Source organism: Amblyraja radiata, chromosome 3, assembly GCF_010909765.2.
Source record: "Amblyraja radiata isolate CabotCenter1 chromosome 3, sAmbRad1.1.pri, whole genome shotgun sequence".
NCBI classification, from domain to species: domain Eukaryota; kingdom Metazoa; phylum Chordata; class Chondrichthyes; order Rajiformes; family Rajidae; genus Amblyraja; species Amblyraja radiata.
Window position 1 is genome coordinate 42,048,120 of NC_045958.1, and position 13,787 is coordinate 42,061,906.

At 39.9% G+C, this 13,787-nt stretch overlaps 2 protein-coding genes across 6 annotated transcripts in view; one reads left to right on the top strand and one right to left on the bottom strand.

Annotated features, from left to right (window-relative positions):
- Positions 1-13,787, bottom strand: part of LOC116970962 (fructose-1,6-bisphosphatase 1-like) — a 29,471-nt gene that overhangs the window by 12,537 nt on the left and 3,147 nt on the right. Inside the window, exon 2 of the mRNA XM_033017702.1 lies at positions 7,438-7,623. Coding sequence (XP_032873593.1) covers positions 7,438-7,623 — 186 coding nt within the window. The remainder of the gene's footprint in view (positions 1-7,437; positions 7,624-13,787) is intronic.
- The window catches only part of LOC116970959 (aminopeptidase O (putative)), a 205,734-nt gene continuing 199,567 nt past the window's right edge, over positions 7,621-13,787 (top strand). For all 5 annotated transcript variants that reach the window (XM_033017690.1, XM_033017697.1, XM_033017694.1 and 2 more), the window contains exon 1: positions 7,621-7,913. The gene's annotated coding sequence lies outside the window, so the exon portion shown is untranslated. The remainder of the gene's footprint in view (positions 7,914-13,787) is intronic.

The following is a 13,787-nucleotide window of genomic DNA, read 5'->3' on the forward strand; positions in this document are numbered from 1 at the left end:
GAATACTTGTCAGCAAAACTAAATAACTGAAAACAGACTTTTAAACTGAGCAAATCTGTAAAAACTGTAAAACAGAACTGTGTAAAAGATAAACAAGTGTCAGAGGTGAACAGGGCTATAAACTATGCAGATCATTACACAATCATTAAAAGTTGACAGAAATGTTTTACATATTCTGACTTTGCGAGTCCAACAGCAACAGATTTGTCTATCTCCTCTGGCACATTTGGCAATTTAGAAGATAATCCTGTATGGCATCAAAGATGAAGCTCTTTTGATTTAATAGCTAAGACTTGACATTCTGGTTTGTTTTGTTTTTCATCACCCTCAGGAAATTATCATAAATTTCACTCCAGTCATCTTCCCCCAAAGTAGTATACCGATAAAGGTAAAATGCACTAACAATGAGATACGTCACAATGATTTCAAACAAGACTATGACACTTTCTTTCCTGGGATTCTTATTTATCACCGCCATCATCTGTTAGAAGAGAGAATGGAATTTTAATTGTGTTATTGTCTTGAGGAACAGTGATTTGCCAATCAGTAGATCAACAAATAAAATCAAGATAGGTTATCAAAAATGGTGCAGAATATACTTAGAATTGCTAAAGCAATTTTGTATCCAAAGAGAAATCGTGAAAACGGAATCCATATTAACTTTCACAAATGAATTTGGAAAAATGAAAGTGAATGTAAATAATTATATGGCCATTGTTTCTCTTTGAGAGAGACATTGATAAATGGTGGAAACTGTCACCAACTGTTCTAAATATGTGTTTACTGCAGATCCTGACCTCCCTAACTAATTGTACGCTTATAAAATCAAAACAGCTTCTTGCATAAATTAGTTGGCACAGAAATCATTCATACAGTTCAACCATTCCATGCTGGCATTTATTGCTTTCTCTTCAGCCTTTCCCCATCCTTCTTTCCCTAAGAACATCACCCTCTATTTCCTTCTCCCTTGTTTGTTTATTTAGTTTCCATTTAACGGCATCTAAACCAGTCACCTCAACCAGCCATGTCCTATCAAGTTCCACATTTTTAACATTCTCTTCATTCCTTATTTTTGGGGTCTAGGCATCGCCAACAAGGCCAGTATTATTGTCCTAACTGCCCTTGACAAGGGGTGATGAGCCATCTGCCCTGAACCATTACAGCCATTCTGGTGAAGGTACTCCAAGGATTTAGACCTAGCGATGATGAAGAAACTGTGATGCATTTTCCAAGTCAGGATTGTGTGCGACTTGGAAGGGAACATGCAGATACTGGTATTCATGTACACCTGAAGCCCTGGTGGTAGGGTGGTAGAACTCAGGGGTTTGTGAGATAATGTTGGGGTAGGCTAGATGAACAATTGTGGTGTATTTTATAGATGGTGCACCCTGCAGCCTTTGAACGCTTTTGTGGGTAAATGACTATTTCGGTCTGTGTCTGGGATGAAAATTAAGCAGTCTGTTTTGTTCTGGATGTTATCAAGCTTCCAAAATATTTTTGGAGCTGTACCCATCCAGCTAAGCGGCAAGTATTTCATCACAGTCCTGATTTTGTGCTGTTGTAGATGGTGGGAAGGCTTGAGTTTCTCACCAAAGGATGCCCAGCCTCTGGTCTGTTCTTAGAGACACTGTATTTGGGTGGCTACTGGTCAATGGGATTTCTGGTCAACAAGACCTTAGAAGTTGGTGGCAGAGGACTCAGCAATGATCACACAAATGAACATGAAAGATAAGTAGTAAGAATCTCTCTTGGTTGTACAAATATAACTTGTCATTCATTTGCCCTTGCCTGTTGTCTAGGTCTTGCTACGTGTAGGCATAGATTGCTCCACTTGCTGAAGAGTTGCGTGTGGAACTGAACATTCCAATCAAAAGCAAACATGGCCTTATGATGCAAGCAAAGTCTTTGATAAAGCAATCTCGGACCTACGCTTAGAAAACTTTGCGCCGGTGAGCAGGCTATTGATAAAGTACATGCCTGTTAACATCTCTATCACTTTACTCTTGATTTAAAGTAACTAGATTGGACTTGTCCCAATTTTCATGAGTGGCAATGGTTACCCTGCCATATGAAAGACATCGTTAAGCTAGAAAGAGTGCAAAGAAGATTGACAGGAATATAGCCCGGATTGAGGAGGGGAAGGGGCCTGACTTTATAGGGAGAGGTTGGGACTTTGTTCCTTGGTGTATGGGTACTGAAATGGTGACCTTGTATGTAAAGGGGCAAAGAGAGAGTGAATGCCCATGGTCTTTTACCACAGAGAAGAAGATTCATGGACTTGACAGCTTGTGTTTGAGGTGAGAAGGGAAAGATTTGGGCAGTACTTTCCTCATACAGGTGGTGTATGCATGGAACGAGCTGCCAGAAAAAAAGTGGTTAAGGTAGATACAATAAGAACTTTTTGAAAGACACTTGGAAAGATGTAGGAAAGGTTTAAAGAGATATGGGTCAAACATGATCATATAGTGCGAGCTGATATGGGCATCTTGGTCAGCTTGAATGAGTGGGTTGAAGGGCCATGCTATATTACTCAATGACTTTAATGTTGTCCAATTCTGGAGGTTTCCTGTATCCAGTCCTTACTTCATAAGCATCCTATGATGATGAGGATCTCAGGAGCAAGTTAAGGTGAATCATTTACTCATCCTGTGTCACAATATCACCAAGTTGCACCTCAGTTTTACACATGTCTGGTGCTGCTCCCAGCATACCCTCCCATACTCTTCATTGAACCAGACTTGATCTATTGGCTTGATGGTTAAAGTGTGGAATATACTGGTTTATGAAGTTATGGATTGTGCTGGTGCATATTTCTGCTGCGACACCTATGGATGCCCACTTCAGAACTATCAGATTTTGATGGATATTTAAGAATCAATCACATTGGTGGACCTGGAATCACATATGGGCTGGATTGGAGAGGGAGGTTTCTTCTTCATTTGCCCAAAAGTAAAAATACGCAGATGTTGGAAAGCTGCAATATGACAGAATCTGCTGGAAATATCCAGCAGGTTTGGCAGCATCTACACAGAGAGAGAGAGAGAGAGAGAGAGAGAGAGAGAGAGAGAGAGTTAACATTTCAGGTCAGTGAACTGCCATCAAATATTGTACTTTTGATTACAAAGCTTAAATTATTAATCACGAACAATATTCCTACCATATAAAACTTGCAGCTCTTCAGTTTAAACTTTCTGCCACATAAAATACATAACCCTTCACCTAATTTTTTGTTTTCCATCCTGAAGCCTACTCGCTATCCAGTCCTCTGCTCTCTGTCCACTGAGTCAACAAGTCTTAGTTAATCAATTGAAGGAACCCCATTGAAAACTCTTTCAACAATCCAGATTTACTCGATTAAACTAGCTAATTTCTGTTACATATTCAAAGAATTTTATGAGACCTGTATTTATTAAATCCATACTAGCATTATTTTACTTGTGAAATTCTTTGGCCAAAAACATTTTGTCAAAGTAGTCAGAATACTATTGTTTACTGCTGAGACTGAAATTAGCTAATAATTAATTGCATAGGAAATATTTTCTGTAGTTATTGCAACATTTTATAAGTTTAGGTGATAAGAGTTCGGTGTACCCAAGAGTATAGTCAGCAAAAAATACTTCAAAATAAAGGGTGCTTTGCGAAGATATGGTGCAATCAAGCACATAAACAGATCTGCAAAGAATTAAGGGGTTGTCACACTATTTATATACTTCAAGATACCACAGATCAGAAATCATTAGTTATCCAAGACACAATATCACACTCAACGGTGTTTCCAGTAAGACCATAGGCAGCGGGGAATGCGTGTCCTTCACCCTCATCCCCATCCCCATCCCCAACCATATTCGAACATTCAACAAAAGAAAATAAATGGCCAAATCAAGCTGTTTCAATGCCCCTTCAGACAAACTTGCAGAAAAAAGCCTCCCAGTAAACCCTTTTAAGGGAAGGTAGGGTTTTGATTAAAGTCAGACTCATTTAGTGAATGATCTATTAATCTAATTCACACCGACAAGTTTGTCTACAAAGTATTTTAGTGGTCTAGATGTTGCAACCTTATTAAAAAGTACTGTGCACGTTTAAGATATGAAATCTTGAATGGGATTCTCCAAAACAGAGAAAATGTGCTGTACTATCACCAGCACCAGCACAGTATATGTTGTTGAATGAAAGTCAGTAGCCTCACCCTATTTAGAAATCTTAAGTTAGTAACTAGATGTCACATGCAATCTACTGACGTTAAGGGGAAGCATTGTGGAAAAGGATACTAATTTCAAAATACACAAAGCAGAGTAATAAACTGAATTTTGCTCACATAACTTCAGAGGGGAAATGAAACAGTACAATAGCAGATGTTGTCATCTTTTTTGAGGATGTGCTGGGACAGTAGTACCTAAAGTATTTGGAGAGACTTTTTCAATATCATACGAAACCAGATTGCTTTAAAGGGGGACAGCCAAACTATCTGAAGCATATTGCACACCAGACTTCATTCTACACTAGGGTTCCCATTCCAAAGTTGCTATTGTTATAATAAAAATAATAATAATAATAATAATAATAATAATAATAATAATAATAATAATAATAATACACTTTATTGTCATTGTAAGTGCATTATTATTATTATTATTATTATTATTATTATTATTATTATTATTATTATTATTATTATTATTATTATTATTATAATATTGCACACCTGACTTCATTCTACATTAGGGTTCCCATTCCAAAGTCACTATTGTTAGCATCTCTGATCAGTTTTGACTCACAATTACCTCTTTCATGTCCTTAATTAAGCAATTCTTAGTTGTAAAACTGCACCATTTTAGCTCTCAAGAATGTGGAATCATTGCAAGAGGAGTTCAATAGGATCCCGACATATGAAACATTTTAATATTTGCTCCATATCAACAGTAAGCTCGTAACTGATCCTGGCAGCTGTATTTGGGAGACATGTACTCAGGGTGTTGATAATAAACTTACTAGCCCTTCATATGAAATAACAAGAACAAATGTTTGATAGATAGCAACAATCTGCACTTTATTTTATAACTAGGCACTGGACACATAGGGGTGGAAATATCTTCTGGTCATGCATAATGTATAGCTAGGTACTGAAGGTCCTCTATAATTTGAGAAATCCAATAATGTCATCTATCACTGTTTTATGGGGGGAAAGTGATGAACGTGTTCATATCGCTATTAGTAATATTTGAATACATCCTAAAGCAGATGCTGCAGACGTTTCCAATGGTAGATTGAAAGAACCAAAAACAAAGGCTGCGTTTCTGGCCATTTTGACCATGATTGGTTTGGCTTTAGAATTTCTAGTGGAAGATGGCAATCATTGCGCTTCCTTTCCTTGCCTCATCTAGGTTTGTGGATACATTTGATGGCACAATGGCAGATGAACCCAGTCTGCCTCTAGTGTCATCCAATATTCCTACTTTCGCTTTCCTGCTTTTGTTCATTTTTATGAAATAAAGAAATGAACAGCCCCATTTCAAGGGGATTGATTGTTTATTGAGAGTCTACAGACTAAGCCTCAAACTTCTGGTTGCAATGATGCTGGTATGCTGCATATGCAGTGCAACCATTAGCTCACCCATTAATGTACAATTGTAGTAGACCAGAACTTAAAAGTGAATATCTTGCAGATAGTGTGTTTCAACACGACGTTAGGAGGTAAATAGGTCAGGAAAATATGAGTAAAATACACAGCAGATGTCAAGTGCAGTGGGAACAAGGCAGGAATGATGCTCTGGAACTAAGTCACACAATTCCCAATGGAATTACTGAATCTTGATATATTTTAGCAGCCTGGTGAAAACACAGCTAATCATTTCATGGTGCAGTTATTACACACTTCAACATTTGAAAGAATCACATTGAAAAAGGTGAATAGGATATTTCAGATTATCTGATAAACAACAACTTATTTTCTAAAAAAAATTCAACAGGTTTCAGTGGAACATTATCTTATGATAGTACCACACCTTATATGTGAATGGTGAAAGAATGTACAATGATCAATGTCAGGTCGGTGCTGCAAGGAAACGTGACACTGGAGCATTACGTTCACAGTGGAAAAGTGGAAAAGAGCGATACACAGTATCGATAGTTGCATATTTTAAAACAAACAGACATATCTGAAATTTCAAACTTTGATTTTGATGATTTGAGATGAAGGGCAGGTAGTTATAGATTGGAGATGGATATTCAGAAAATCAGGGAGTTTCCTGTCCAATAAGGCAATGTAAGCATGAGACAGCACTTCCTGATGCACCAGTCTGATTGGAAGATCTGCATATCACACCCCCAACAGTTAAAACCACTGGAAAGGGACAAATTCTTAACTTTAAAACAATTATGTTCTTTTTAAACCGCACTTGCATCGAAACAAGTATTTTTAAAATGTCTCTAAGTGTTTCCTCCTTGTATAACAAAACTGTAAAATACATAGAAACAAAGTTATAAATATATAACACTGAAATATATAGAACTACAAGCAGCCTTGGGTCCACATCTAACGCGGAGGGTTTTAATATGCTGGAGAATCCCAGTAATTTCAGCAGACTTCCTGTATAAGACGTTGGTGAGACCGCATTTAGAATATCGTGTTCAGTTCTGGGCACCATGTTATAAGACGTTGGTGAGACCGCATTTAGAATATCGTGTTCAGTTCTGGGCACCATGTTATAAGAAAGATTTTGTCAAGCTTGAAAGGGTTCAGAAAAGATTTACGAGGATGTTGCCAGGACTGGAGGGTGTGAGCTATAGGGAAAGGTTGAGTAGGCTGGGTCTCTATTCCATGGAGCGCAGGAGGATGAGGGGAGATCTTATAGAGGTATACAAAATCATGAGAGGAATAGATCAGGTAGATGCAGTCTTTTTGCCGAGAGTAGGAGAATCGAGGACCAGAGGACATAGGTTCAAGATGAAGGGGAAATATTTAACAGGAATCCAAGGGGTAACTTTTTCACACAAAGGGTGGTGGGTGTATGGAACAAGAGGAGGTAGTTGAGGTTGGGACTATCCCATCGTTTAAGTAACAGTAAGACAGGTACATGGATAGGACAGGTTTGGAGGGATATGGACCAAGCGCAGACAACTGGGACATTGTTGGTCGGTGTGGGCGAGTTGGGCCGAAGGGCCTATTTCTTCACTTTATCATTTTATTTAACAGCTTTAAGCAAAAGTTTGCTCATCCTTTACGATAAAGTAACTGCTGTCTATAAAGAAGGATGGGAATAGTTCGTAATATCCGCGTTCAAACTATGGAGGGCGTCCAAACGCAAACTGAAAACATGCTGTAAGTTTTCTAACACTGCTCCAAAGAAACAAAGTGGCTGCATTAGGCATTAAAACAATAACTTGACTCCAAACGCCCTGACAGTTTAGTGGAAGAACTGCTGGACAGCAAATACCTACAGGTTGGCGATGCCCGCTTTCCTGACGGCCGACGAAATCGCCTTGACAGCAGTACAGAGAGCGCTGAGAAGCTGGTTCAATTCCCCGGTGCCTTTCGCCTTCCTGCCCTCCTCCAGCACGAAGCGGGTCACAGTGATCAAGTTGGTGTCAAAGGGAGCTTGGTCTGTCATGCTGCCTGGTTCAGCACTGCAACGAGAAGGGTGCACGGTAAAAGGAGGAGAGGCAGTCACACACCAAGCTGGCTTGGGGAGGAAAGCTCACACAACACAAACTCCAGGAGGGAAGGAGGTGCCATCCACCTCAAAGATTTGCAGCCAGCCAATCGCCTGAAAAGCCAGCCCCACCCCCTTCACTGAGTACTCAAGGCAAAACATTTGGCTAGATCTGGGTGAAATTCCAGCAGAAATGGCAACAAATCAGTGAGGCTGCAGCTAATCCTCCCATCCTGGAAAATATCCTTGCTTAACGGATCTCTTGTGAGTTTAAAACACGTCTAACCATATTTCTGCGATGAGTTGATGCAATTAAATACAAGTCGCTAGTGTCCGCTATCATTTTGGAAATGGTAATAACTGCAGTCTGGTAGTTACTTTTAAACTGTGAAGTTGTCGAACTGTTCGATTTTCTAATCGAGTTGGAACCTGGAACTGCCGACAGTTTAGTTTAAACCTCAGTCTGACACGTGCCCAACCCCTACCGAGAGGCAATCTCCTAACGTGATGATGGCATCTTGCTTTTCCAACGACCACACTCCTTCAACTGCAACACGGGGTTTCCAAAATGAATTAAAGTGTTTTCCAGTCCATAGGATGCGGTCCATTGAACTTTGGGGTTGGGCTGATTTGTCAAATTCGGAGGAAGATTACAATTACTGTCATTTATAAAGTGAGTTTCATTCTTGGGACATCCCTCAGCATGAAGTGCTCTCTGAAAAGTTGTCATGAACTGTAATTTTGGATCTGGCCACCCAGATAACAGATTCCCGAAGAGCACTGTAATAATGCCCATATAGTCTGATTTGGTCAACATGAACACAGAACATGTGGGTATGGAGAGAAGGCAGGTACGGGATACTGAGTTGGATGATCAGCCATGATCATATTGAATGGCCTACTCCTGCACCTAATTTCTATGTTTCTATGTTTCTAACAGGACCTTCAGCACAACTCGTCAATGCTTACCAAGATACTCCATTTAAGCAACCCCATTTGCCCATACAAATGCAAGACCCAACTTGCAATTCCGACCCAATGCCACCGCCAGAACAGGCCTTTATGGCAAAGTTAAGACTACATTTTTAGCAATTGTGGACTTGAATTGCACTAAATTACACTGGAAATGTGGCAGCTCTAGTGTGCTGCCTCAATGCAATCTTTTATTACATTCTTGTACGTAAGTATGAATGTGCCTATGTGTAGTAAGATTTTTTTTTACTGTACTATACAAAAATGGAATTTCACTGTACCTAGGTACATGTAAGAATAAAGTTTCAGTGAACCATTAGGACAAACACTGCAAAAATAATGCTCAGGAATCTTATATTCTGAGCGTGAGGATGAGGTCTCTTGTTAATTCCTCAACCAAAAGATTCCACTTCTGACTGCAGCACTCCTTCAGCACTGCATTTTAAGTACAACTCAAAGAATCAGGTGTCCATTTGTTCAGTTTTCTGGATGGTCAGGCATCTGGATCATTCCGTAGACCAGAACATGAGCTGCGAGGTCCAGGGTACAAGTGGGATGTGGAGGCAGATGCAGGGTTGGAATCTGGACCAACAGAGGTCAGGAAATGAATTCAGGGTCTGGAGTTCGTGTGCATTTCACATTCCCTTTAAATGCACTAGGTTCATCTGAGAGTTTATTATACATTTGTGTATCATGTTAAAAGAGGGAAATAGAAATATGTTGGTATTAATAGGAGTAACTTCCAACAGTATGAAAAATCTCCGAACCTAACAAAAAGTCCCAAGAATTCCAGATTATCAGAGATTTACTGTACAGGTATTAGGAATCCAACAAGTCTCATCCTTCACTGAAGAAGTGAAATGATTGGGCAATACAATTCAATTACTGGAAATACTCTTTGCTTCAAAACAATTTTTTTACTTGCATTACAACACATTAAAGAATTACAACATTTGAGGATTTCCTAATTTGAGGAAGGACATCCTTGTGATTGAGGCAGTGCAGCGTAGGTTCACGAGATTGATCCCTGGGATGGCGGGACTGTCATATGAGGAAAGATTGAAAAGACTAGGCTTGTATTTACTGGAGTTTAGAAGGATGAGGGGTTATCTTATAGAAACATATAAAATTATAAAAGGACTGCACAAGCTAGAGGCAGGAAAAATGTTCCCAATGTTGGGCGAGTCCAGAACCAGGGGCCACAGTCTTAGAATAAAGGGAAAGCCATATATGACTGAGGTTAGTTGTGAATTTGTGGAATTCCCTACCACAGAGGGCAGTGGAGGCCAAGTCACTGGATGGATTTAAGAGAGAGTTAGATAGAGCTCTAGGGGCTAGTGGAATCAAGGGATATGGGGAGAAGGCAGGCACAGGTTATTGATTGGGGACGATCAGCCATGATCACAATGAATGGCGGTGCTGACTCAAAGGGCCCAATGGCCTCCTCCTGCATCTATTTTCTATGTTTCTATGTAACAAAACCTATTTTAATATGGTGCTTAAATGAGAAAAAGCTTATTGCAATTATCTACTCCTATGACTGAGACATAGTGACTGTTGCCGCCAGGGAATACATTTTAATATAAAAAAACGAATCTAGCATCATTGTCCAAACAATACAGACATAGGAGATATCAGTTAGCTTTATCATCATAGATAGACACAAAATGCTGGAGTAACTCAGCAGGACAGGCACCATCTCTGGAGAGAAGGAGTGGGTGACGTTTCAGGTAGAGACCCTTCTTCAAATCAGTCTGAAGGGTCTCGATTCGAAACGTCACCCGTTCCTTCTCTCCAGAGATGCTGCCTGTCCCATTGAGTTACTCCAGCATTTAGTGTCTATCTTCGATTTAAACCAGCATCAGCAGTTCCTTCCTACACAAAGCTTTATCATCATGTTGGGCACTGCTCCAGAGGCAAGGGAACTGGTGTTACAGCACAAACAAGTTCTTCAATATATCAAAAAATGGGTGCAGCTGATTAATTGCAATCTGAGACAAAGTGAACTGCTGACATTCATAACATCTGGAATTTTACCAAGAGTATATCAGATGAATGGGAATATAAAGTGGTTTAAGCTGTGGCTGAAAGACATTCTTTGTATTGGGTACCTAGGATCCTGCAATTCTGCAAAGCCAACATATTTGATAATGAACACATTGTGATCATTTGGGAATGACTCAGCCTTTATAATGCAATCACATGGCCATCTATGTTCATTGAAAGCAGATATTCTAAAGTTTCAAAGACAATTTTAAAATGATAAGACTCAGTTAAAGAAGATTTAGAGTTGCTAATAGTTCCATTTAGATTGACACTCAAACCCAGTAGTACCCTCCGAGTTATTCCAGCATTTTGTGTCTATCTTCGGTTTAAACCAGCATCTGGTTCCTTCCTATGCCAGTAGTAAAATGATTTACTGTAGGAAATGTGTAAGAAGGAAATGCAGATTCTGGTTTAAACCGTAGACACAAAAAAGGCATTTCACTTCAAGGTGGTGGTCAGGTGGTACACGATAACGTGGAATCCAACAACTCAGGCAAAATGATCAAAACAAATTATGAAAATGATGCTTCTCTGCTACCTAGACTAATTTGTCACTTTCACATTTCTGATGAAGAGTCCCAGACCTGAAACATTAACTGGTTCTTTTTCCTTTGATGCTGCTTGACCTGGTGAGTTTTTCCATCATTTTCGGTTTACATTAAATAAATAATTGGTTCTAATCAAATGGACTGCTCTACCTCCCACATTATAATACTGACTCTAATGGGAATTGTGAAGGGAGTTTTCTTATTTTAACCACAGCCTCTTATGTATCAGCTGTTGATTGCCTCATCTTCCAGAAGGAGATTATTTACATAACAATTACGACCCTAGAAACGTTTATATCTTCCTCAATCAGTTTATTCTTTCAAAATAAAGAACCCCTCCAATACAAGATATAACTAACCATTAGTATGGAACCCTTATCCCAAGCAAAAATTTCTATGTAGTTTACAGGAGCATCTCAGTCATTAAAATTCCACAATTTCAGTGCTTTCAAAAATGGTTAATGGATCAATAACGTGATAATTCACACCTCCTTGTTTCCCTTCTGTACTATACTGTCAAAGACTACAGGATGTTTTTGAGTTATATAACCCCTGAATAATTCCTAACATATATATTAATTGTTTCAGAGGAATTGCGTGTTATTACTTGCGAGCGGAGCACCAAGGCAAATTCCTTGTATGTGTACATACTTGGCCAATAAACTTATTCATTCATTCATTCATTCATTCATTTATATCAAAGAGAAGGGGAGAAGGAATGGGTGAGTTTTCAGGTTGAGACCCTTCTTCGGACTGAGAGTCAGGGGAGAGGTAAACTAGAGATATGATGGGTACAAAGACCATGTAAAGTATGAAAAGGACAGATCAAAGCAGCCGATGATCAAGGAAATATACAATGGTTCATTGTTGGCTGAGGGGAAGGTGACAACAAGGCATACAAACAGTAAAATTCATCAGGAGAACAGTGAAACTAGTTAGAGAACTAGTGTGGGAGAGGGAAACATAGAAACGTAGAAAATAGGTGCAGGAGTAGGCCGTTCGGCCCTTTGAGCCTGCACCGCCATTCAATATGATCATGGCTGATCATCCAACTCAGTATCCTGTACCTGCTTTCTCTCCATACCCCCTGATCCCTTTAGCCACAAGGGCCACATCTAACTCCCTCTTAAATATAGCCAATTAACTGGCCTCATCTACATTCTGTGGTTGAGAATTCCAGAGATTCACCACTCTCTGTGTGAAAAATGTTTTTCTCATCTCAGCCCTAAAAGATTTCCCCTTTATCCTTAAACTGTGACCCCTTGTTCTGGACTTCCCCAACATCGGGAACAATCTTCCTGCATCTAGGATGTCCAACCCCTTAAGAATTTTGTAAGTTTCTATAAGATCCCCCCTCAATCTTCTAAATTCTAGCGAGTACAAGCCGAGTCTATCCAGTCTTTCTTCATATGAAAGTCCTGACATCCCAGGAATCAGTCTGGTGAACCTTCTCTGTACTCCCTCTACGGCAAGAATGTCCTTCCTCAGATTCATCAGAAACGAGGGGTTACTTGCATAGAGAAATCAATATTCATACTGCTGGGTTGGAAACTGCCCAAGCGAAATATGAGGTGCTGTTCGTGCAATTTACATTTGGCCTCATAATGACAATGGAGGAAGCCCAGGACAGAAAGGTCAGTATGGGAACGGGAGGGGGAGTTAAAGTGTTTAGGACCAGAAGGACTGAGCGAAGGTGTTCAGCGAAATGATCACCCTGTCTGTGCTTGGTCTCGCCGATATATAGGAGTCCACACCCAGAACATTGGCAACAATAGATGAGGTTGGAGGAGGTGCAAGTGAACCTCTGCTTCACCTGAAAGCACTGTTGGGGTCCTTGGACGGAGTCGAGGGAGGAGCTATAGGGACAGGTGTTGCATCTCCTGCAGTTGCAAGTAATTGTTTATTGTTTGTAGAGCTTGTAGACAACATCTACTGCCCTGCCTTCGTCAATTTGCTTTGTCACCTTTTCAAGAAATGCAATCAAATTTGTTGGGCACAATATTCCAGCCACAAGGTCATGCTGACTATGGAATGGTCTTGGAAATATAAGCACTAGTGAGATGTTGTCAATGTCTAAATCCCACTTGATTGTACTGTCGGTAATACCTCTCATCACTTTGTTGCTGATTGAGAGTAAACTGAAAGAGCTGTAATGGCCAGATTAAATGTGTACTTTTTGAAGACAGGATGCTCCTGGGCAGTTTTTTATATTGCTGCATATTGTTGTAACTGTAGCTTCTTTAAAGACACAGTTTAGATTTGCAATTATATTTAGGTATTATAGGGTGGCCATGTTGGATCACTCAGCAGATCAGATCCATTGGCAAATCACTTTGTCAGAAATGAAAAATGTCATGAAAGGTTGAGTCAAGAGTGTTTGTTGGTCAATAGACAATAGACGCAGGAGTAGGCCATTTGGCCCTTCGAGCCAGCACCGCCATTCAATGTGATCATGGCTGACCATCCCCAATCAGTACCCCGTTCCTGCCTTCTCCCCATATCCCCCGACTCCGCTATTTTTAAGAGCCCTATCTAGCCCTCTCCTGAAAGCATCCAGAGAACCTGCCTCCAC